Genomic DNA, 25879 nt, shown 5'->3' on the forward strand with positions numbered 1-25879 from the left:
CAAACTTTTACAGTTACAAAAATAAGCAAAACAGGTTGACCAATCTATTGTGACGGTTATTGCAACATGAAGCTATAATGGTAAAAGTTAGTTTGTACCTACAGATTAGCTGGGAAAAACCCAAACTTGCCGAGTTCCGGAACGTCCATTGTCTGCTTTAGACATTGCTTTTCAAGCATTTCCAAATAAGTCAATACTAATTTTATTATACAAGTATATTTGACATACATTAGATAAAAGTCAACAACACACTTAGAATTCAAAAATTTATTCTATAGAAAAAAATCGTCAATATTGCATTATGTTTTAGAAGTGTGTAAATAAAGAGTTTGAATATAGTTATGTGTTTATTATGCATATTATACTGTAACCCTATAGTGAAATATATAATTCTCTGCCCTGAACATATTACCACTGTCCTTTATTTTATTGTATAATTTTGATTAAACGAAATAATATCTTAATAAACAGATGCACTGATTAAACAAGTGGCATATCATTTTAAAGCTGTACCATATAATACTCAAGGCAGAATGATAATAGTATATTATCAAAAGTTTATATAAAGTGCATGTAGGAATGTAAATATTAGAAAAAAGTAGTACATGTACATTAAATGATTAATGTTAAATACAATTGTCTTTATGTCATTCACAATTAACAATATCAACATCTGGTTAACATATTTTGATATGTTATGTCACAAATATTTTTTTTTCATTCATTAAATGCTTAATTTATAAAACATTATAAGAAATTCAACCATGAAAACTAACACTTTTAAATCAGGACTGCTTAACAGGTGTACAAAATACATCCATATAGCTGCATTATGTTTAAACTAACATGCCCACTGTTATCTCCAAGTGACCACAATAAAGATGATGTAAACTTTGTCAGTCAATAAACCTGTTCTCATTTACTAAAGGTCAGAAACTTGCATCAACATCTAGCTAAAATATCAATCACAGGTCTCTTTCATCTGACATGTCAAGGTCAGTAAATCATACCAGAGAACAACATAATCTCTTAAACCTAAGATTGCTGACACTGAAATTCTAAATTAAAGAGCCGAGCTCAGCACCACATCTGGGCAATCTGTACTGTAACCTGACCAACTGTGAACCTTGACATCCCTTTAATTGATAATGGACTGTGCTAAATTGAAAACAAGCAAGCACAGCAATTAATACTGGAATACTCATTAATTAAATATTTTAAGTTCAATAAAATTAACAATATGTCTAAGAACCTGCCAGGTGTGACATTTTTTTGACAATGTAAACCATTTTTTTCAATGATGCAAACTTTTCATATACCTAATTGGCCAAAATTAGCCATAATTAGTTGGCAAACTATTACTACAAATGCACTTTATCTAAATATCTACACATGTGAACATGCATGTCATATTAAATGTTTAAAATTGTTTCAGCAGAGAAATACATAACAAAACAACCAGTATCAGCAACCTGTTTGTAAACATCACATAGATAAACAAAAAATAACTGCACCAATAATGTTTAACAGAGACATATACATGAAAGATCAAAGTGTATAATCTATATACCAATACTATCATTAGTATAAACCTGTCAGAAGTGAACAATCTTACTTTTTTCTGCCATAAGTTGATTATATCTAACAAAGAACCAATTGATGAATGTTCCATTACAAAATGTTTTTACTTTGACATAGTTAAAATAATTTATTTCTTGTACAAGTTTTGAATGCATGTGGAGATTAGTTTTGCATACATCAGCCAGCATGTACATCATTCTATGCAGTCTGATAACACACTGTATATTGCTGTCTGCTCAATCTTAATTTCTTGATACAAAATCACCTTAGAATATACATGTATATACACCTAATTGGAAGGCATGCTGCTGTAAACATTGTAAAGAGAATCTCAAAAGGTGAAGATGAAAGGCATGTGTACAGAGTAGTATAATATTGCACTGCTTATATATTATAACATATGGCACTGTGCAATCTATATCCTGTAAAACATATGGAATTATGAGCTATTCTTGATTACATTTACTACAAAAAGATACTACTCAATGTAGCTCGGACTATTCTTAAACAACTACACTTTAATTAGTGCATGTTTATAAGTGCAAGATAATGAATTGAGATGTCTACAAAACTGTTAACAAATGAAAAAAAAAACATTTCCTAATAACTATATCTATGGTAAGTTCACAACGCAAAATGTTCAATTATAGAATATATACATTTTGTCAACTCACATGCCTACTTCTACCTGAAATACATGTTATATTCCGAAGGGCAACTGAGTTCCAATAAAGCTGGAAAGTTGCAATGTCAGCTTGACTTAAAACCCAGCCCCCAAAAAAGTTATTACAATTATATATTTTGATGTCATTTATAAAAAGATAGGAGAAAAAGTTCCGTCATCTGTTCAGTATATTTTCTGATCCAACTTTCATCCTGTATAAGTGACATTATACATATATTTACAGTTTAAAAGTACATTGTAATGACAAGATCACGACATTCATCATTTCTACTGACTAGCAATATATTCTAATACAATACAATCATACAAATTTTGAACACAGTGTTAGTTTGCAGTAATACAAATATATACAAATATACAGTGTTGTTATTCAAACAGCAGTGAGGTTTAGGTTTAAAAAAAGTTTACATTTGGGTCACATCTGTTATAAGCTTGCTTATTTTGTTATATTATTCCATAGCACTTTCTATTACAGTCATCAGGACTTCCAAAAATGTCACAGGATGATCTAGGAATAACAACAAATTCAACCAACCAAAAATCTAAAATTTTTAAATCTCACTTTACAATGGTTTATGGTAAATCTATAATGTCAAATACTGCATTGATCAGTAAAACGATTGTAAAGGAACAGGAATATGCTACATCCTCTGCAACTTGAAAACAATCAGGTCTACTAATGGCCATTCATTCTCTTCTCCAACTATATTAAAATATTGTTATTAATGACCTGTTCAAGGTTGTTCTACTCTTATAATGTTTTGAAGGTATTAATCAGTGCTAGGTTAATATATAACACGCAACTAATCTCCTATATATTTTCAATAACATTTTTCACTTGTAAGTGCAACATTTTTTAAGGTACTAGTAGTAAAACAATTTAGAGGTATTAAGAAATGGATATCCTACACAATTATTCCATGAAACAATTTTGAAATCTGTCTCCTTTTTTTTATTGTAGTTAAGCATATAACAACTACCTATATTTCAAAGGATATAAAACAATACAGTTCTCTTTGAAGTTTGGTCAAAATTGACACCATGGTTATAGAGGAGACATTATTGTGCATATTGTAGATGGACGGTTGATAAAATACAATGATACTAAGCTGTCAATGAGGTGAAAAAGTGACTCTTTTTAAGCCAAATCTTTGTTCTAAACAACCATATACGTACAATCATTATTCACTTGACTCTGCCCAGTTTATGTTTTACAAAACATTTTGTCGTTTTTATCAAATTATATACATATACTATATCATACATTCATAATGTAAACAGAAACTTAGTTTCAAAGTAATTAAAAAAACAAAACACATAGCTAAACAAAAGCACTTTGAAGCATTATAGTTTTGTAAACTACAAGAATAACAAAGCAAAATAAAATATTAAAAAAAAATACAATATAAATGACTAATGAACATAGCTTGTAATTTGGAATATAAATGACTAATGGATAAAGTTGGAATATTTTACAACTCCCTGATTATCATATGACTTAATGTTACTTTTACACAGCACTGATGAAAAAGACAGTATCTAAATGCATGCCATTTTACACAATACCCGGTACTTTCATAAACATTAAACCACCTGATGCTTGTAAATCTTTAGGTTATATAAGAAAGAACTATTTTAGTACACAATTTGATCTGAGAAAGTGAGACCAACTAAGTATGTAATATCTTACCATATTCCTAACACAGATTACATTATTTTGATACAATTTTTGTAAATTTAACTTCAAATTATTTTAATTATCTCAATACATTTCATTCTTGATGAACTGTTAATCTGCTAATTTTTTTCAGCGAAAGTGCCAGACATTTTGTAGCGACCCACCAACTTTGCAAGCCATACATAAATCTGATGATCCCAAAAATATCTAAAATTTATGCCATAAAAATATCAAAACATTATGGTATGGTCATCTTACATATTCAATATTTAAAGAATGACAATCACGTGTCACAAGTATGAATAATAAGTTTCCAACAAAAGGCCATACTAACCAATCTTATCTTAATTAGCGCAGGCACAAGAATATAACATTAAATTGGCTTCCAGTCCATGAAAATAACATGAAAATAAAATAATATGTAGGAAATGAATGACAGAACAGTTTTTTATAACTAACAAAGAGCTAAGTGTGTCATAATTTTTCAAAATGTTCTCATACAGTTTTTGTCATTTTAAAAGTTAAAGGGACTCCACTGAGTTTTTCAAATTGATGGGAAATCAAAATCAAAATAATTTTTTGAGTTTACTGTTCTATTTGACGTAGGTCTAGCCTGATAACTTGTGTGCAAAATTTCACATCAACCGCTAATTTTGTTTTCCCAGCATAATAATTCTACTTGTGTAAAATGACCCAAAATTTAAAAGCATTGCAAACTTTTCACTCCAATTGAGTTATGTATAGCAAAAATACCATTTTCAATTTATTTCTGGGTATATTTCTTAATTCTCTTTAGCAAATCGCTCTGTTTTAAGGACCCAAGCTGATGTTAAAAATTCGAATTTTATGTTTTTAGGCTTTTGGACCAAAGTGGAGTTCCTTTAATGGGTATTTAAAATTAAAACCAAAGCTTGCCTGTAGAAAAATTTTTGTATATAAGTGCATATAGGTGGTCAAATGAAAAATCTCAAATAATATACATGAAAATGATACAAACTATAAATGGTAAAAACTAAATAATATAATGGCTCGGTCTGGTAAAAAATAAAACAAAATACAGAGCATATTTATAACTACAACAACAAGAAAATGAGAATTTTTGTCAAGTTGTAATACACAGTATATAGTTATGCAACAAAAGAATAAGAATTGAGCATCAACAAAAAGGAAAATATACATAAGAAGGAGCAAAATGAACAGATTTCTCACAATGGCAAAGCACAAGAAAACAAAGTTAATGAAAAATAATTTTTCACCTAGAAAAATATTTTTTTTCTTTAATATTAAAATGAGTCTAGTTAAATTTTAACAAAAATATTTTATTATATTTTTATATATCTTAGAGAAAACAACTGAGAATACTGTTTGAAATGTGTTCACAACAGAAATGATAATTTGATACAAAAACTTTCATAAACTAAAATTTATTCATGTTTTATTTTCAGAAATAAAATTGTCTTATTAAGGAAGGATTGTATATGGACAATTATACATCTGTTTCTTTGCTGTCAAGTCTTGCTCGAGGTCTAGGTACCCCTCCTCCAGTCCTACCTGCCTGAGGGGGAGGAGGCCTAGGGGGTGGTGTTTTCTGTGAACCATTGGTAGATGTCCTCACAGCAGGCTTTGGTCTTGGCTTCGGAGTTGGCTTTTTATCAAGTTTTTCTGTAGGAGGAATATTTGTGTTCTCTCCATTTTCAATGTTGTCCATATTTGGAGGTATGGTTACACCCATACTGCCTAGAATATTAGATGTTGGGCCAGCCAATCCTTCCTGGGCACCATATGACTCCAGTAAATTTTTAACAGTATTTAAATCAATGTCTACAGGCTGGAAGTCATCATCTTCTTCATTGATATCTTTACTTGGGGTCTGTACCTGCAAAAATAATCATCTTTTAGTTTGAAAGATTGCAAAATCTTGCAAATTTTAAACAGAAAATTTATGGTAAATAAAAAGTTTCTTTTTTAAAAAATTTACACATTTCTTACTGAAAACAGAAAGGACAATGTAGCATGTCAAAAAGCAAGAATTAAAAAGCATAAATAATTGTTTCAGAAAAAAGAATAAACATAATCTTTGAAACTAAAAAGTTATTTCCTTAAATGCGTACAAAGAATGTAAACAAACTTTATTTTTGTCACTTTAACTCAGAAATTTCTAAATTTTAGCATACTTTTTTATACTACATGTTCAATTTCAAAATACTACATAAACACCTAATTATAAAACGATTGAATACCTTTTCTGTTTTCTTTTTCTGTTTTTCAAAACTTTTACCAACATCAGTTTTCGAGAGTTCTTTGTCCATAATGTCCATGTATTTATCGAGAGATGGGGGACGTTTTATCTTGGCATGTTTTGTTGTTTTACCATCCTCATCCTCTTCCCATCCATACTCATCCATGTCCGAACTCGAGTCACTACCACTATCCTCAAACTCTGTATAGCCAATATTATAAGAATAATTACTGTGAAATCATTAAATGGGAGGTGCACTTTTTTATTATAAGACAATTACTTGCGTATTAAAGCATTAAACCCTGTTAGAATATTATCCTTACAGAGCTATACTTTTAAGAGTGGTTTATCAAAATAACCAACATTATTTCAATATAAGTAAAGTAATTGAAAAATTTAATTGAGCTAAGTTTAAAGAAAGTCATACAGATAATCAATAATTTATGAAGTTTATACTTTATGTGATTAATTAAAGAATATTGCTTTTCAGGGCTTTTAAAATTTGTTACGTCACATAATAACATCAAGTTTTGGCCTGCTGATATTACGGTATAGCCCTCATGTGCTTACTGTGTATTGGGTCTAGTTGCTTAGATGCTTTAAACATTTATTAAAAACTGTTTTACTGGTATAATAAGATAAATATAACATCCCACTGAGGGTAATAGAATGACATGTTCACTTGAATGAGACACAAGATGAGGCTAATGCCTCAGTTGACATCCTGTGCCTCAGGTTATCATTTTATTTTATCACTCTCAGTGGGATGTGCTATTCATATCATGACCTTGATGACTAATACAAACAAGGTTTTATGATCTTAATCTATTTAAAGTAAAAATTTACCAAACATTTCCTGCATGGCAGATATAAAACCACTCCCATCAAACTGTATATCTGCATCCTCATCATCTTCATCACCAGCACTGAAATTATTATAAAATTAAATCTATATAATTATTAGAGCAAAATGACTACTGCAATTATGAAAATAAAAAAGTATGAATGAAACTTGTTTCTGCTGAACTTCTCTAACAAGTAACTAATACAAGAAACCAATGAGAATTTATCATGTTGCAACTTTAGTTGTAATTTTGCAACCATTTAAATATGAATTTAAAGAATCTTTATTCAGAAACTAGAAATGTGTCATCATGCCACGGATGCCCCCGCATGCAGCCAAAATTTCAGATGGTGCATTAATTATTTTTTTCATTTTAAGTTCAAAGCCCTTAAAACTTTTCAATGTTAACACAAACCATTTCCATACAATGTTCAAAGCACTGAAATTATTCAGTCTTAACCTTTTAGAAATAGCATATTGCATATTTGTAGCCAAAATAATGGCTAAAAGAATGAGTGGTGAAACTGAAAGTTCAAAATTTTTCCAACATTCAGGAAAGATAAGTTTGTCTAAAATCATTGAACCATGACCAAATTCCAACTTAAACTGCTTATTCCTAAGATGTATCTATATTATTTTCAAAGTGAAAGAGACATAACTCTGCCAAAAAATCATCAAACCATGACCAAATTCCAACTTGACCTGCCCATTCCTTTGACATATCCATATGTCAAATTAAAGTTGAATATGTGACACTGTTGGGTAGATAAGGAACAGAAACTGTAAATTTCATATTATTTTCAAAGTGAAAGGGGCATAACTCTGCCAAAAATCATTGAACCATGACCAAATTTGAACTTGACCTGCGCATTCCTTTGACGTTTCCATATGTCAAATTTGAGTTGAATGTGTTGTACCTCGAGGGAGATAATGAACGGAAACTGAAAATTTCATATTATTTTCAAAGTAAAAGGGGCATAACTCTCCCAAAAATCATCGAACCATGACCAAATTCCAACTTGACCTGTATTTTTTCATGACATATCAATATGTCAAGTTTGAGTTGATTGTGTTGTACCATTGGGGAGATAATGAATGGAAACTGAAAATTTCATATTTTTTTCAAAGTAAAAGGGGCATTACTCTGCCAAAAATTATCGAACCATAACCAAATTCGAACTTGACCTGTATTTTCTCATGACATATCCATATGTCAAGTTTGAATTGAATGTGTCCAACCGTTCTTAAGATAATGAACGGAAACTGAAATTTCATATTATTTTCAAAGTAAAAGGGGCATAACTCTGCCAAAAATCATCGAACCATGACCAAATTCGAACTTGACCTGTATTTTCTCATGACATATCCATATGTCAAATTTGAGTTGAATATGTCCAACCGTTCTTAAGATAATGAACGGAAACTGATGATGACGGAATGACAGAATGACGGAAGGACGGAAGGATGGAAGGACGGAAGGACGGAATGACGGAACAGGGTAACACTATATGCCCCGGCCATTACATGGCGGGGGCATAATAACTATAAAACTAGAACTGCCACTATCATGGCGTGAATACCCCCGCATACCACTTTGTCAGAATCAACAGTGGCCATTTAGAACTCAAGGACAACCTCCCTGCCAAATCTGAGGTTACTTAGCCAGTGCATTGCTAAGTTATGTATTCTACATGCTTCAAATGTGAAAATGTCAAAATCAATACACTCTGGACAGGCATTCTGAAGCAATTGAGGGGAAAAGCTTTATTTTGACAAGGTCCCTGTGACCTTGACCTGGTGACCTCAAAATCAATACGGATCATTTAATAATCATGACTAACCTCCATGCCAAATATGAAGACTGTGGGTCATAGGAATCTTAAGTTATTGGGCGGACAAGCTTTTTGAAGTCAAGGCCCCTGTGACCTTGACCTTTGACCCAGTGACCTCAAAATCAATAGGGGTCATCTACTAATCATGACTAACCTCCATGCCAAATATGAAGACTGTGGGTCAAAGGAATCTTAAGTTATTGGGCGGACAAGCTTTTTGAAGTCAAGGCCCCTGTGACCTTGACCTTTGAGCTGGTGACCTCAAAATCAATAGGGGTCATCTACTAATCATGACTAACCTCCATGCCAAATATGAAGACTGTGGGTCAAAGGAATCTTAAGTTATTGGGCGGACAAGCTTTTTGAAGTCAAGGCCCCTGTGACCTTGACCTTTGAGCTGGTGACCTCAAAATCAATAGGGGTCATCTACTAATCATGACTAACCTCCATGCCAAATATGAAGACTGTGGGTCAAAGGAATCTTAAGTTATTGGGCGGACAAGAAAAAAACGACAAACGGCCGGACAGCCGGACGCCCTGATTCCAGTATACCCCCCTTACAACTTTGTTGTGCGGGGGTATAACAAGATTAGTGGACTATGTTAAAAACAACAGGCTTTCTGCCAACATTACATGAAAACAGGCCTATGATTTTGTCAAAAATGATAAATAGAATAATAATAAAAACCCTGTCAATATGCACTAGGGCATTTGACTTAGTTTTGTGGAAGCTTGGTTGTAATCACTGAAGAAATGTATGACAGAAGAAATTGTTCAGCCCAGTAAAATATTTTGGTAAATTTGAAAACAAGTTCAGTTTATCACCTAGATATAATTATACAACAATTTTTTGCATTTCAAACTCCTAATTTTACAGCCCTGTGATTGATTTAACACTGTCATCTTAATGGACAAAAAGCATGCTCAACTGTCCTAAACTTCTTATTTGACAGTTAAGTTTTTTGAAAGCAAAGTAGGAGCTTAGATATTACAGGCATTTTAAAGTTCACATAATTCATTGGAAAAACAGCTAAATTTATGAGTGACCTACGATTATAACATCAAAAACATGTATATACATTTAGTTTCAAGTGAACTTATAAATCACTCAGTATTCATGCTAGAGTTATGGCCCCTGCATAATGGTCTATACTTATGATCCAGAAAACATACATGAAGTTCCAAGTGAATGGCTTAATTGGCTGTGGAAATAGCTTGAATGCTTTTAGTCAAGACAAATTTATCAACTTTACAAAGGGGTAAAATTCAGTCAAAATCAAGAAAAGAGTAATGGGTCTTCATAACCTAAAGATATGTGTGAAGTTTCAATAGAGTACCTTCCATGGTAAGTGAGATATTCAGTCTAACACAAAGCTTAACCAATCTTACACCAATATTGATGACAGTGTGAGCAAGATAGCCAAACTATCAACTTTCAATAGTTGAGATTAAATGAAGAATTTATTTCATTTATTATTTCATTGTCTGTGCACAGTCATCAAATAAACAAATTGATTATTCCAAAATTACTTCTCAACAGAAATGAAGAAACTTTTTGTTTCAGTAATGTCTTACCTATACCATACAGTAATGATGTGTCTACCGAAATAGAACAACTTACTTTGGAAATTCTGCTCCATCTATACTAGAAACATTGCCAACAAAAGCCTTCATATTGTCTGCTATTTTACCAAGATCAAACACACCATCATTATCCTCCTGGTTACCATAGTTACCACTTCTCTCTCGCATCATTTCATCGAGAGATTCTGGGGTCAAATTCATCCATGAATCATCTAAAATACAGAAAAACATTGAACTGAATAAATATCAGATTTAAAACATTCTAATTATAATGTTCGAAATCAATGTCATAACAATAATGTATAAAATTTTCCAAAAAAAAAGAAGTTTGAACATAAATTACATTCTTAAAATACACTTCACAATTTTATGAATCTCCTTAAAGGTTATACATAGACCTTAAACCTGCAACTTGACTATTTAAGCCACTAGATGGCGCTGGGGCAGATTTTCATGGTATTTTTGACATGCTTCACATCTAACAGTCCTTTTTTGAAATAGTAAAATAACCAAGAAGTATTTTGCCTAAAAACTTTTTGTTTAACTTCTTTGCAACATTTGAAATAAAATGGCAGAGAAAATATCACAAAAGATTCACTAAAATGTACTTTGTGAAAAAAAAAATCAGTTAACTGTCAAAATTTTGAAAATCCCGGGGCGGAGTAAATGGGGTCATGAACTGCAGGTTGTAAACAAATACACGTGGCAGTGTTAACTTTCCAGTAAAAACTTGAAATATTACTCTAGGAAGGGAGCTGCTGATCAGTAATCGTCTGCTATAGTGTTTGTTTACATCAGCTAAATTTAGCACAGGTACAGCGTCCTTTGCATGATTTATCTGATAAACATGCCTACAAAATTCTCCCTACCAGGGCAGGGATTTTTGCGGCTTTAAGGTATAACTTGGAATAGATGTTTTAAGCTAAAATGTTTTAAAATTTGAACACTAGATATAGGTTCTACAGTTACATATATTATCTCCACAATACTCCCTTAAAATTAAATTCTTGGGCATTGACTTTTTCAGATTTCAGATTTCAAGGATTTAGCTCTTTTAGAAGATTTCAGCCAATTGAAAATGCTACATTTTAATTTAAAAACATACATTTAATAAAAAGATCAACTGTTATTTAGTGTACTGCATTTGCACTGTAAGAAAATCTGGAATCTTAAAGTGTGTACAAACCATCGGGTGACTCTAGATATTGTTCTGCTCTCCTTCTTCCTTCTATATCAACATTTAATGTTTTCAGTAACTGAAGAACTTCAGCACCTGCATCTTCTTCCCTAATAAAGTGAACAAAAAATATTGAACTGGTATCTGTTCTAGATGATATATTATAAAGAGTGATTAAAATATTTGCTGATCACACAAATAATACATGAATAACAATGGCAAATGTTGATTTGAGGGGATAAATATTTTTCATCTTTACTATCATTGAACATCATTAAAGCATTTCCAAGTAAATATTACAAGCAATAACATAAAAAATTAAATTTTGATAACAAGGTCAAGTTCATTTTAAACTTTTAATCATTTAAAACTTATAAGAGACTATCAGTAACATTTCCCTGCCAAAAATAAATGCACTTGTTCCACTGGATAACAGTGTGATGTCCTAGATAAGAACAAATCACATAATTATTAAGCTATGATAATGAAACAAGAGGGCCATGATGGCCCTGAAGTCGCTCACCTGTACATAGGCCCCCGGAGCAAGGCCAGTTTAAAGCCCGGGGCTTTTATTTGAACAAACTTTGTAGACAACCATTAGAAGATGTTTCATGCTAAACATCTAAGGTCTAGCTCGTAGGGATTTTTAAAAGAAGATTTTTTTAAGTTTTCTCTTTACACATATAGTTAAAAACAATGACACACCTGGGGCAGGGCCAGTTTTGACCCCAGGGCTTTTATTTGAACAATCTTTGTAGACACTTACTAGAAATGTTTTATGCTTAATATCTAAACTCTAGCTATTCGGGTTTTTTAAAAGAAGATTTTTAAGTTTTTGCTATACTTGTATAAGGAAAATCAATGTCCCCCGGGGCGGGGCCAATTTTGACTCCAGGGCTTCTATTTGAACAAACTTTGAAGACACTCACTAGCTTCATGCTTAATATCTAAACTCTTGCTATTTGAGTTTTTTCAAAGAAGATTTTTCAATTCTTGCTTTAGTTTTACACATATAGGGAAAATGAATGACCTCCGGGGCAGGGCCAATTTTGACCCCAGGGCTTTTATTTGAACAAACTTGGTAGACATCCATTAGAAGATGTTTCATGCTAAATATCTTAGCTCTAGCTCTTTTGGTTCTATAAAAGAAGATTTTTTAAGTTTTATCTATATGCATATAGGGAAAATCAATGACCCCCTGGGGCGGGGGCCAATTTTAACCCCAGGGCTTTTATTTGAACAAACTTGGTAGACACCAATTAGAAGATGTTTCATGCTAAATATCTTAGCTTTAGCTCTTTGGGTTCTTTAAATAAGATCTTTTAAGTTTTTACTATATGTATAAATGGAAAATCAATGACCCCCTGGGGTGGGGCCAACTTTGACCTCAGGGCTTTTATTTGAACAATCTTGGTAGACATCCATTAGAAGATGTTTCATGCTAAATATCTTAGCTCTAGCTCTTTTGGTTCTATAAAAGAAGATTTTTTTAAAGTTTTTACTTTATGTATATAGGGAAAATCAATGACCCCCTGGGGCGGGGCCAATTTTGACCCCAGGACTTTTATTTGAACAAACTTGGTAGACATCCATTAGAAGATGTTTCATGCTTAATATCTTAGCTCTAGCTCTTTTGGTTCTTTAAAAGAAGATTTTTTAAGTTTTTACTATATGCATATAGGGAAAATCAATGACCCCCTGGGGCGGGGCCAATTTTGACCCCAGGGCTTTTATTTGAACAAACTTGGTAGACACCCATTAGAAGATGTTTCATGCTAAATATCTTAGCTCTAGCTCTTTGGGTTCTTTAAATAAGATCTTTTAAGTTTTTACTATATGTATATAGGGAAAATCAATGGCCCCTGGGGCGGGGCCAATTTTGACCCCAGGGCTTTTATTTGAACAAACTTGGTAGACATCCACTAGAAGATGTTTCATGCTAAATATCTTAGCTCTAGCTCTTTTGGTTCTTTAAAAGAAGATTTTTTAAGTTTTTACTATATGCATATAGGGAAAATCAATGACCCCCTGGGGCAGGGCCAATTTTGACCCTAGGGCTTTTATTTGAACAAACTTGCTAGACACCCATTAGAAGATGTTTCATGCTAAATATCTAAGCTCTAGCTCTTTGGGTTCTTTAAAAGAAGATTTTTTAAGTTTTTACTATATGCATATAGGGAAAATCAATGACCCCCTGGGGCGGGGCCAATTTTGACCCAAGGGCTTTTATTTGAACAAACTTGGTAGACACTCACCAGAAGATGTTTCATGCCAAAAATCTAAGCTCTAGCTCTTTGGGTTTTTTAGAAGAAGATATTTTAAGTTTTTTCTTTTGGTTGCCATGGCAACCAGAGTTCTGCATGGAATTAAATTCTTTGAACAATTTTTAAAGGTGACCACCAAAGGAACATTCCTGTGAAGTTTGGATGAAATTGGCTTAGTGGTTTATGAGGAGATGTCATTTAAAGTAAAAGTTTACGGATGACGGACGGACGCCGGACGCCGGACGAAAAGCGATCACAAAAGCTCACCCTGTCACTTTGTGACAGGTGAGCTAAAAACTGACTTCAAGTCAATTTTTATTCATTACATTTTTTGAGTCCTAAGAATTGTAACTTCAGTTATGATAATCACTATGGGACAAAAACAATGTATTGTTTATATACAAAGCTATGAACATTAACACTTCCATGTATTATCTAGACCGATCACAAGATATGTTCACTGGTGATGCTAAACAAAAAATTTTCTATCAGCTGTTTTCACTGTAAAATGGTAGTTCTAAAGATGTAAACAATGTTTTGTTATATTAAATTACTTGTACAATGTACATACCTATTACTGAATTTGAAATTTTCCTTGTAGAACTTTCTAGCATTTTCCATCAATTGATTATATAAATTTGAGCCTTCCAGTTCTCCCTGTTAAGTAAATTTATTATTTATATAAATATAACATAGATGTTACAATGATAATAAACCAGAACTATCACTGATAATAAGGAATGCTTCAGTTGGCTGACAAAACAATATAAAGCAAGATTTTGAGCAATTCTACTTAAATATCATCTTTAAAAAATTTCTACAAAATTTTGAAATATAACCATAAAGTTACCCTGAAGAAGTTTTTATCTTTTAGAGTCTGAACATATTTCTCCCATCTTGCACCAGAAACGGGCGGGTCATCATTAGCGTTACCATGGTTACCATTGGACTCAGATTTATGACACATGATTTCAAACCCGTGTGCCTGCAAAAGAAAAACAAATCATTCATCAGAATATATTAGTAAGACAAACTTAACAGATGTATTATATTTAATTCTTAAACCCTCAAATTTTAGATAAACTGTCCTTGGATAATTTGACTCATTCTAATGAGTATCTGAGATTTACACAACAATTTCAGTTTAAGTTCATTCCTTTATTCAATAAATGCTGTTAAAGACTTGTTGTTTTTCTAGTCACAAGTACCGCATCCCACATTAACCATACACTTCATTATCATATCATATAAAGGAAGTGTCATTCCTTGCCAGAGGGGCAACAATGTATACATATTACAATACATTGATTGTTATGAGAAAACAATACAAAACTAAAATTACTGTTAATTTCAAAATGATTGTTTAAACTTAACAAACAATTATTGTCACTTTTAATTAAAAATATTTGGAGAGTTAATGTTTATAACATTTCTAAGTTTGCTTTATTTTATACAATAAATATGACCCAAAAATGTAATTGTACATTTAAACAGTTCTAGTGTTTAAAATAGTGGAAAAAAGTGATGGTTATTTCATTCATTTGTGCCTTCCCATCGATTCATGACCTAAATAAATGTTTGGTCGGAACGCTCCTTAAAGTACATACACTATCCTTACTACACAAGTTTGAACAGACACTTGATTTGACAATTCTATCGATGGGTAAGTGTCCAGCTGAGCAAGACAGTCATGTTTGACATATTCAGATGCTCTTATCTTTGAGCGGTTGTTTTAAGAAGTAATTTACAGTTGAACTTTTAGATATTGAATTTATTTAACAAATACACGAATATCATTGTATGTTTGTCTGATATCTGTTGCGCATGTGCAATATTTCAAAATAAGAGTCACAAATCAATGAGAGAAAAGCAATTATCATAGCATTGCAAGCAATCCATAAGTCCCCTACTGGTTAGAACCCCATCATCATTCTGAAGGGCCATTGGCCATTCACTAATGTTTCAATTTTTCTCTATTTTAAGTAAATTTGTTGGAAAAGTTCTTTAAAAGTGATCACAGGAAACAGTTTTTATGAACAGACAGACAGACGGACTGAAGGACACTCTAAAGTTAATATTTGAAACATCCCTGTTACCAAAATATAACATTTTTAAAAGCAAAATTCTTAAAGAGGAGATAACTCTTGAATTAAAGATGCAATTTCATAAAAATTTTCAGCTCTTTTTGACTAATCACAAATATTGTTATATTTGCCATGTTTTAAGCCTATTTGTTGCCAAGGCAACCAATATTTTTTCAAAATAGGAAGAACAGATAAGACATGCATAATCTCAAGACTGCCATCTACCCATATGTCAAGTTTCATAAAAATATTTCCAGTACTTTTTGAGTTATCACTGGATTCAGTTTATGTGTAAAATTTGCCATATTTTCAGTCTATGTGTTGCCATAGCAACCAGAATTTTCAACATAGGAAGAAAAGAAAAAGACGTGCATAATCTCCAGACTGCCATCTACCCATATTACAAGTTTCATAAAAATATTTCTATTACTTTTTGCGTTATCATTGGATCCAGTTTATGTGTAAAATTTGCCATATTTTCAGCCTATTTGTTGCCTTAGCAACAAGAATTTTCAACATAGGAAGAAAAGAAAAAGACGTGCATAAACTCCATACTGCCATCTATCCATATATCAAGTTTCATAAAAATATTTTCAGTACTTTTCAAGTTATCTCAGGATCCAGTTTTGTCGACGGACAGACAGACAGACAGACGGACGGAGGGTAAACCTAAAGTCCCCTCCGGTAAACCGGTAGGGGACTAAAAAGCAGATTGGTTGGCACTTCATTGCAATACCCCAGGATACTGTTACAAGACTACTACTTAGATGGAGAAATTACTCATATGAAAAAGTGAAATGAAAGAACGAGGTTTTACTAACAAGTTTCATGCCAAGATCATGGGACCTAAACTTTGGACTTGATGTGCTCGGCAAGACCCAGCCACTTCTTTTGTCTGGCTGGAAGTTCTGATGTACTAATTGTGCATACAAGCATCTTGTCAGACGAGTCTGAAAAAAATATTACAATCAATTTAATTTTACAACTATAGTATCTCTACCAATCTTTAACACAAGTGTCAGAAACCTGTAACTTTATAAGTTTAGCTACATATTATACAATACTCAGCTGCAATCAGCAATACAGAAATATAAATACAATGTACATGTACTTGTATTACATCAACTTTTACAGCTCATGAAAGTTAATATTATAAAAGTATTCAGTTAAATAAAAGCTCCCTGTCATGTTTTATTTAACTAGCATCTCTTATTATCACATTTACTCTTAAACCCTATAATTTGCACCATTATACATTATCAAATGCAACTACATAAATAATAAAAAAAAATCCACAAGAAATTTACCCTTATACAATACATATTTTACTACTATTTTATTCAACTTACCCTATTTATAACCCTGGTACCAGGCCGAAAATACTGAAATGTTCTGCAGCACTGAAATATTAAATAAATTGATATGTTATTTCTTTTGTTTATATGTACATGTATATGTCAAATCTGAGTTGAATGTGTACAACTGTCGGGGAGATAATAAACGGAATCTAAAAATGTCTTTCTTTTTTTCAAAGTTCAAGTTCAAAGTTCAAGATGGATAACTCTGCCAAAAATCATTGAACTATGACCAATTCGAATTGACCTGCATTTTACTATGATATATCCATATCATCCATATGTCAAATTTGAGTTAAACTGTTGCCAAGATAATGAATGGAAAATGATGTTGACAGAATGACAGAATGTAAGACACTGTAACATTATATGCCCTGGCCATTTTATGGTGGGGGGCATAATAAATAAATAAATAAATGCAAAGAATATGCTTTATTTACACAATTAAAGAAGCACAAAGGGCAATCAATATCACTTATACAATTGACACTTTAAGTCAATAAATACAGCTAGTGGGTTAAGAGTAAACTGTATACCTTCAAATCAATGGGATCTCTGAAGTAAAATGCTCGGACAGCAGGAGCAACCAGTGCCGGTTTCTCATCCAACACAGCAGCTATAGCAGCCGGAATGTAACAATGTGCAAAATGTGTATGCTCTGACATCAAGTCCGGAAAACTGAGGATAAAAAATATACAAAAATCATTGTAATATCTGATAAAAAAAGATTATTAAAATAGGTGAGAAAACATAGAACATAAAACATAGATTTATTTTGTATTGCCCACAAAGACAAATGCCATCTCCTTATAACATAAAGCAATCAGTCTTTTTAATTTGAAATTTACTAATTAGTACACTATCAGTAGCCCAATGTCTACAGAATACTATTTGAAATGCAAGTGTCACTGTGACCTTGACCTATGACAACTGGGTCTTTACACTGACAGATGTGAGTACAACAACAAATTGAATATGATAATGCACACAAATGTAAGTGTATCCATGATTAGGATAGCACTGCTTGCTGCCATATGATTATAAAGGGAAACAAGGTGTTCAATAAATCATATACTTTTTTCATGGAGTTGGAATTTCAAAGACAGCATAAATTTGAATACTTATAAAACATGACCCACTCTAACAAACAGTGAAAACTACAACAGAGTACGAAGCACTTACTTTTTTATTCTGTTATTTATTGCAGTTTGAACTTGTTGAGGAGCTCGAGTTTGTTCTGGGTAAGTTCTAACACATTCAACGGCATCTCCGATACTTGTTACAGAACGTGGGAATGTAGCCATCTCAGCTGGGGATTGTGGGATAGGAATGATGTGTAACTCACCGTTATATATGTACACCTAAAAATAAATGTGAAATAAATTCAGTTTAATCACTACTAAACATACGCAACATTATTATGTTAACCATGAATAATTCTTTTTGATCTCAGAAACAAATATATTCTTTATGTAGGCAGACTTAACAATAAATTGGCAACAGAAAGAAAATAACAGAAATCAGGATATTGCTATTACACATGAGAAATTAAATCACTGTTAACTAGCCCATTGTTACAAGATTTTTAACAGATAAAAGCAGCCAATTTTGGTTTCATTTGTCATTTTTGGTTAACTTTGATTTTTTTACATCAACATTATACAACAAGCATCTAATAACAAACAGCATTGATGAATTAACTGTAAATAAAAGAATAGGTTATTCTTACCCTGTTTTCAGCAGATTCCGGATTAAGCCATTTAGGGAGAGCGTCTGCTGCTTCAATCAGCAGAAATTCCTCGTCACTATCACGAATCCTATATTATCAAAATATCAATTCATTTTTATTGTGCCTATCAATAATGTAGCAGTTAATGTATCTATGTCTTTATTTTTAGTTGAACTTATCAAATATTAAAGACTTTATTTATTTCACTCTAAAATGATACAATAGCAGTAAACTATATATAAACTATATGAGCATAAGGTTCAATATAAAATGATTTATATCTTTTTAATAGGTTATGATAACCGGTGTGTGTTTTTGTCTCCATCATATGTGAATATCATGTCTGGTCTTAAACAATAAGTTAACTTTTTCCTTGTCTTAATAACAAGTTACTCCTACATGTTTAAGTCACCAAAAGCTTCTATAAACTTTATAGAGTTACTTAAATCTTTTTCAGATAGTTTAGGACCTATTATGTAAATGATATATTTACCTAGCAACAAGTCCTGTAAATTGTTTGGTAAGTTGGAAGATCAAGTGTACAATAAACCATTCATCCTGAACATTTTCCGCAAAGTTTGTCTCTCCCAGTAAATGAGCGGGAAAATTTCCTGAAATTACACCATAAACATTTATTCATATTTTTACCAGTAATACTCTGAAATTAGATAGTTTGGATTGACATAATATTATATTGTAAAGATTATGTAAATGTACATTTGACATTTATGATGAAAATGTATCTGACTGGATAAAGAGCACATACTAGTCTTATTTCTAATAAATATGTACAGTTTCTGAAAATGAAGCTTTCAGAACAAAACAAAGCTATGTAACATTTTATCAATAATATTCTTCATATATTATTATGCCTGGTGCATGTATATATATAAAGCAGTGAATATGATAAATACAATACCCACAAACCTTAAATAAATGCAATATACCCCAATAGGTCAGGTTAACATTTACATAGATGCAATATGATTAATTATACCCTCTAAAGACTAGGTTCAAAATATACAGATGAAATTCATATCAGTATGATATAAATCATAATACATCCCCATACATATATCAGGTTACAGCCAATTTTATGGTAATATAACTTTTTTCAAATGTGTTACAATGTATATATGTCTAAAGTATACTAATCAATGTTTTCATTATAACTGTTCCAGGAATGTGGTATTTTATAGAAGCAGAATCATTAAATACAGTAGTAAAACATACTCTCTGTAGCCTAGAGATCACTTGTCAATGTTTCTCCAGCAAATAATCCCTTGTCTTGATTAAATGAGTATCTTATAGGAGAATTTCCTGTCTGAAATTATCCAGTCAATAAATCAAATATCTTTCTGCTTCGCTTATCTCTACAGAATTTAATGATTAAGTTTAAAGACTTTTCCAAAGCAAAATGACATTTTAAGAAATCTATTGAACATTTAACCACCATAATGATTCTTTTAAGCTATTTCCCCTATTTAACTGTTTAAGGTATTGCGTTTTCTTTCCTCTTTTACATTACTATGTAAATAAATAGCGTCCAACAAGACCAAAATACTGAATTTTTAACAGCAGCTGCAGGTACGAACTCAATATTTTTTAACAGCTACTGTCATCTGGAGTGTTTTTTTTTATACACAAATCAATAAATGAAATGTGTTTTTTTTATAAAACATATGCCCTAAATTATACCTTATCAGAGTTAATCAATTGTCAGAGCTGACTGACTGGTATATAACTGACAGAGATATACCATCAGTATATAGTTAGATTAGCCTTAATACAGTCTCTGTTGACTCTTTAATGTTGACTACTTAATTTGATGAATGAAATCATTTAAACAAACAATGACTAGCCCTTAACTTGAGGCACATTACGCCTCAGAAATCCATTTTTTTTTCAATTCTTTAGAAATGTCAAACATTGTGTTTAATAATATTTAGATAATGGTTTAAGTGCATGTTAGATGTTTTATGACTGCAAAAAGAAGTGCAGAACATGCATTTATGTGTTGTAAAGTTAGCAAAATGTAAAAAAGTAGTATTTCGTCTTCCATACAAAATAATTCAATATAATTATACCAATTGTGAACAGAACTAAAGATACAAAAAATATTATATGTATATAGCAAATGAGCATATTTTTGGAAACTAGAACAAGATACAAAAATAAACAGTTTTTGCGAAATAAAAATGATAGTATTTCTTATGCATAATAGGCCTTTAAATGAAATTTTGAAAACTTTAGCATGATACATTTAAATGCAAGATGTTACATCTGTTGCGTGCAAGATAAACATTTATTATATACAACAATTCATTAAGATTATTATACAGTTATCAAAGCTCTGTTGGAATAATCATTGAGCCGTTGTAGTCTAAAGAATGTGTCTATACAATGTTTATGCAACACTCCTATGAAATTGCATGACTGTATGCAAATACCACTTCAGTCATACCTGTACCTTTGTGATGATTTATTAATAACCATTGCAAAGAAGTTCAAAACCTTGGAACAGTTAAAATGTAAAAGATTCCCAATCAAAAGCTGAGAAAGTCTTCTATTATAGAGAAGCTGCAAAGTTAGAGTGGTAAATTAGTGATTATTAATTTATTATACAGTGTTTTACAACATACATGTATACATTTTTCATTGTTTCCAATTTGTTATTACCAAAAAAGCATTATTGAGTGCACAAATTATATCAACAACATTTGTTTTTCAAAATTTCTTTTCAGAATATGTACAAAACCTACAAAAGCTGGAAACAAACAAAATGCTGAAATGGTATTTCAAACAGAATTCTCCAGTTCAATACAATTTAGATATAAAAAAATCTCATTAATCACTAATTTACTCATTACCATTCCCCTTAAAACCCCTTTTCATTAAGCAAAGGTCATAAAAAAGGAAGTCTACTAAATGTAGTTTACGATGTGGCTCGGAAATATTGATTTATTGAACAAGATTCCCTGTTACAAGCTCTAATATTTCCCACCAGTTAATAATGACAATGCACTGTGACAGAATTGTGATTAAATAAATTGACAATTGTGATCACTAACTTCCATGCTCGATGATTGCAGAGATGCGAGAGGCAAAAAGTACATAATTGAGCCGTGTCACGACAAAACCAACACAGTGCGTTTGCGACCAGCATGGATCCAGACCAGCCTGCGCATCCGTGCAGTCTGATCAGGATCCATGCTGTTAGCTACCTGAGTTTCTCTACTTGTAATAGAGTTGGTAAGCCAACAGCATGAATCTTGATCAGACTGCGTGAATGCGCAGGCTGGTCTGGATCTATGCTGGTCGCAAACACACTATATTGGTTTTGTCATGACGCAGCTCATATATCTGGTCTATATACTTATTGTTGAATGTACTAGCAATAATAGTACAAGAAAAGGAATTAAACTGTGTGATATTGAAATTAAACTTTATGATTATCAAAATTTCTGTTACAATACGTTTTCATTGTCCACAAATTAACCAATTACTTCATGAGCATTTTGTGAAAAATGGCTGTTTTCATTGAAAAGTCTCCCGTTACAAGTTCAAATAGCTATAATACTATAAAAACTGCTTCAACACTAATCAAACTTGGCACAAATGTTGACTGGACCTTTGCCCTTGCAACAACATGCTCAGGCTTAAATTTTCTGTTACCATGACAAGACGGGACATCTAAAAATTGCCAAAAATCAATATTTTGCGTTGATTTTTTCCATCAAAATTGATTTCAAAGTGCTGCAACTTCTCAATGGATTGAGATAGAGTCAAATGCTTTTCAGCGTTGGTAACACGTTACCTTATGATCAATCTGGGGTCATTTATAGCCTCTCACAAGTCCAAAATTATCTTTTTCTTCAAACCCCCCAAACAGAAGGGGGCATCCCCCTTCTGGCAACCCCCTGATGTATCTTTTGGTTGGGGGGCCGCGCCGAAAAAGTGGTCACTTTTTTTAACAACATTTCTTAAACAAAAACAAGTGTTGGGGGCCTAAATAAGGCATTTTTTCACCAACAAAAAGGGGGGGGGTGAAAAAGGCGTTAAAAGGCGTGTATATTGTGTAATGGGTTAATGAGACAATTAAATTTAATGAAAAGAATATTAATGAAAAAAAAAATATTATGTTCTTTATCAAAGATCACAGATTATCAAGGAACACTAAAATATTCACAAATTTATAAAAACATGTTCATTTAGATTTAAAACAAAGATGATCTCATGGCATTAGAAAAATTCTGCATGGTAGTCAGAAAGTCCAAATTTAATAATGATTGTTTGTTGTTGTTTTTGTTGTTTTTTTGTCGTCAAAATATCTTAAGAAATTTTAAGGCATTCCCCCTGCCTTGAATATATATTTGTATCCACTGTAATAATCCACATTTGCTTTTCTTTAATCCTGTCCATAACATGATAATATTTTTTTAACTTTGAGATGTTTTACTCTGAAATTAAACTGTTCAAACATGTGATGCACTCATGTTTGTCTATCAAACATTGGGTACATCAGATTACTAAATTGTATGTTAATACCTTAATAGTGATGTTTTGCACGATTTGACTGTGCAATGTCTAAGATAAATGTTAATTTGTTATAAAATGTGTCAATACTTGCATCAAAGTAATAAGAGAAAGAAAAACATGAAACATTTTGATTGCATTGTAATTTCAAAACTTGCAATGCGGCCATTTTTTGAATGTCAATGTCTTAAAGCATTGATAATGCCAGGGTCTTTCAAATTTCTATTTGAAAGACCCTGATTATGCTTAGTAGTAAAGGTGATTCTGTTGATTTGTTGCACCAACATTTAAAGCTGCACGCCTCCAGATGAGCAAAAATATTTCGATAAAATCAAACCTGAGAAAAATGTACTTAGATTTTAGGAAAGGTATAAAGATCAAAAATTTGCATGTTATGTGCGATTAATGACCGAATTTTTCAGTATTTATAACTATATTTCTACTGCTTAACTAACCCAGTAAGGGCTATATTTGCATATTTTGACCTCTTTAGAGTAATTAACATAGGTTGTAAGTGCCATTGATAATGTGTTAATTGCATTCTTTTGGTAACTCTACATTTTTATACTGTTAAATACTTTTTAAATTTTCATGAAAATTAGCATGAATCTGGAGGCGTGCTACTTTAATTGCCGCACAAAAAAGTGAGTTATCTTTGTTCAATGATTCAGCAAACTGGTATACTTGGTTGCATTTGAACTGGCAGGCCTCACGTTACTGACATTTAAAAATGACACATACAGGACAGATGGCATTAAAATACTGCTATTGCTACAGCAGGACAGGGAAGTGTAGGGCTGAAAAATGTTCTGAGGCATGCTTTAATGAATGAATCAAATAATGCTAAAATATCCTAATCCTCAAATCCATTAACACAGCTTTCATATTTCTCAATTTCACCCTAGCCATGATAATTTGTTAAACATGTCTTGAACATGTCTGTCATTTAAAGAAACTGCTTTACTAAAGTTAATTTAAATATGTCATTTTGAAGGCAATTGAATTAGCTAAAATATGGTATCAAACATAAAAAACTTTTGGAGGAAAAAGTCTTTCAATACACATTTTTTTTTGTGTTAAGAGTATAATTATATAATATTATTCTGATAGTGATACTCCACTTTTGTAGAATTTGCTTATCTTTTCATAAAAATATTGTTTGGTATTTGAAAAAAACATCAAGCCAATTTATTGTGACTATAAATGACTATTGTACAACAGCGACTAGAGTAAAAATTGAAAACATTGAAAATTGGATCATACCATACAATGTTTACAAATATGGCACTTACATCATTGGAAAGGGCTTAAATGGGGAGACTGATTTATAAACTATGAACAAATGCTTAAATCATTAAAAAAACACCAAAAGAAACAAAACAACAAAACTTAAATAGATATGAAGAAAATTAGCAAACACTTGCTACACAATATAATGTATTCCAGTTAATTCCTTCAACAGTACAAAAGCTTACGTAATCAAATTTTGGAACTTGACGCAACAAGTTTGGATCAGTTCATCTGGATAAAAGATTTTAAAATCAAAATTTGATTTCAAAATGAGGTACCCTGCCTACATATAAGTCAGTGTGATCGCTTTCACCCATTTTACAGACTGTTTTTTCACACTGTCTGTAATATATTGACTCGCTATTGGTCAGCTAGTATTAGCCACTAGCTGATAAGCCCCGCGTAAATTCACCTGGCATCAACTCTCTGTAGTATCAGTAGTAAATAGATTTAAAAACCGAATGGCTGTGTTGTTTAATCTATCTACCCATGCTTGTACAGTAACTATGATATAGAAGACATTACACTGTCAAATTGTTGGAAAAAGACATGCAGATGCTAGTTCAAAATTATCTTGATGTCTCTTTGACAAGTCTAATTAGTTTGAACAAACAATACATGTATATATACATGTATGTAAAAGTCTGTAACTATGAGTACTTTAGTAGGAATAATAATAATAATAATAACAGATATTTAACAATAAATGTTAAACAAAGAAGTCATATTAGCTTAGATGACAAAAACAAAAGTTGAAAATACCCTTTTCTTCCACTGCTTTCAGTTTGAAACCTTCATTTTGCCAGATAACGTCGATCAACGTTGGGCTGAGATATGTAAGATACGAATTAATACATTCACTTAAAACACTACTATTATCTGATCCCTTTCCTGTCCCGGATAACAAAGGGAAAAGACAATATTCCGCCACATCCTCAGCAACTCTGTTATTCTTTTCTGCCATGCCTTCATGTATTGACCTAATTTGTGGGTCATGAACT

The 25879-nt window shown here is 31.8% G+C and overlaps 1 protein-coding gene across 1 annotated transcript; it reads right to left on the reverse strand.

Moving 5' to 3' along the window:
• Positions 1 to 252: 252 nt before the first annotated feature.
• Positions 253 to 25859, reverse strand: LOC132719802 (protein ecdysoneless homolog). Its single transcript, XM_060703718.1, has 14 exons — positions 25641 to 25859; positions 19546 to 19663; positions 19053 to 19140; positions 18506 to 18684; positions 17860 to 18001; positions 17318 to 17368; positions 16790 to 16918; positions 14735 to 14869; positions 14456 to 14541; positions 11630 to 11730; positions 10481 to 10655; positions 7030 to 7109; positions 6185 to 6384; positions 253 to 5820 (listed from the first exon to the last, which is right to left on the reverse strand). Exons 1-14 carry the CDS (start codon positions 25840 to 25842, stop codon positions 5431 to 5433), a joined length of 2076 nt encoding a protein of 691 aa, XP_060559701.1. The 5' UTR covers positions 25843 to 25859; the 3' UTR covers positions 253 to 5430.
• Between the last annotated feature and the right edge of the window lie 20 nt (positions 25860 to 25879).

Source organism: Ruditapes philippinarum, unplaced genomic scaffold (assembly GCF_026571515.1).
Source record: "Ruditapes philippinarum isolate M1 unplaced genomic scaffold, ASM2657151v2 ctg135_1_1_1_1, whole genome shotgun sequence".
Lineage (NCBI taxonomy): Eukaryota > Metazoa > Mollusca > Bivalvia > Venerida > Veneridae > Ruditapes > Ruditapes philippinarum.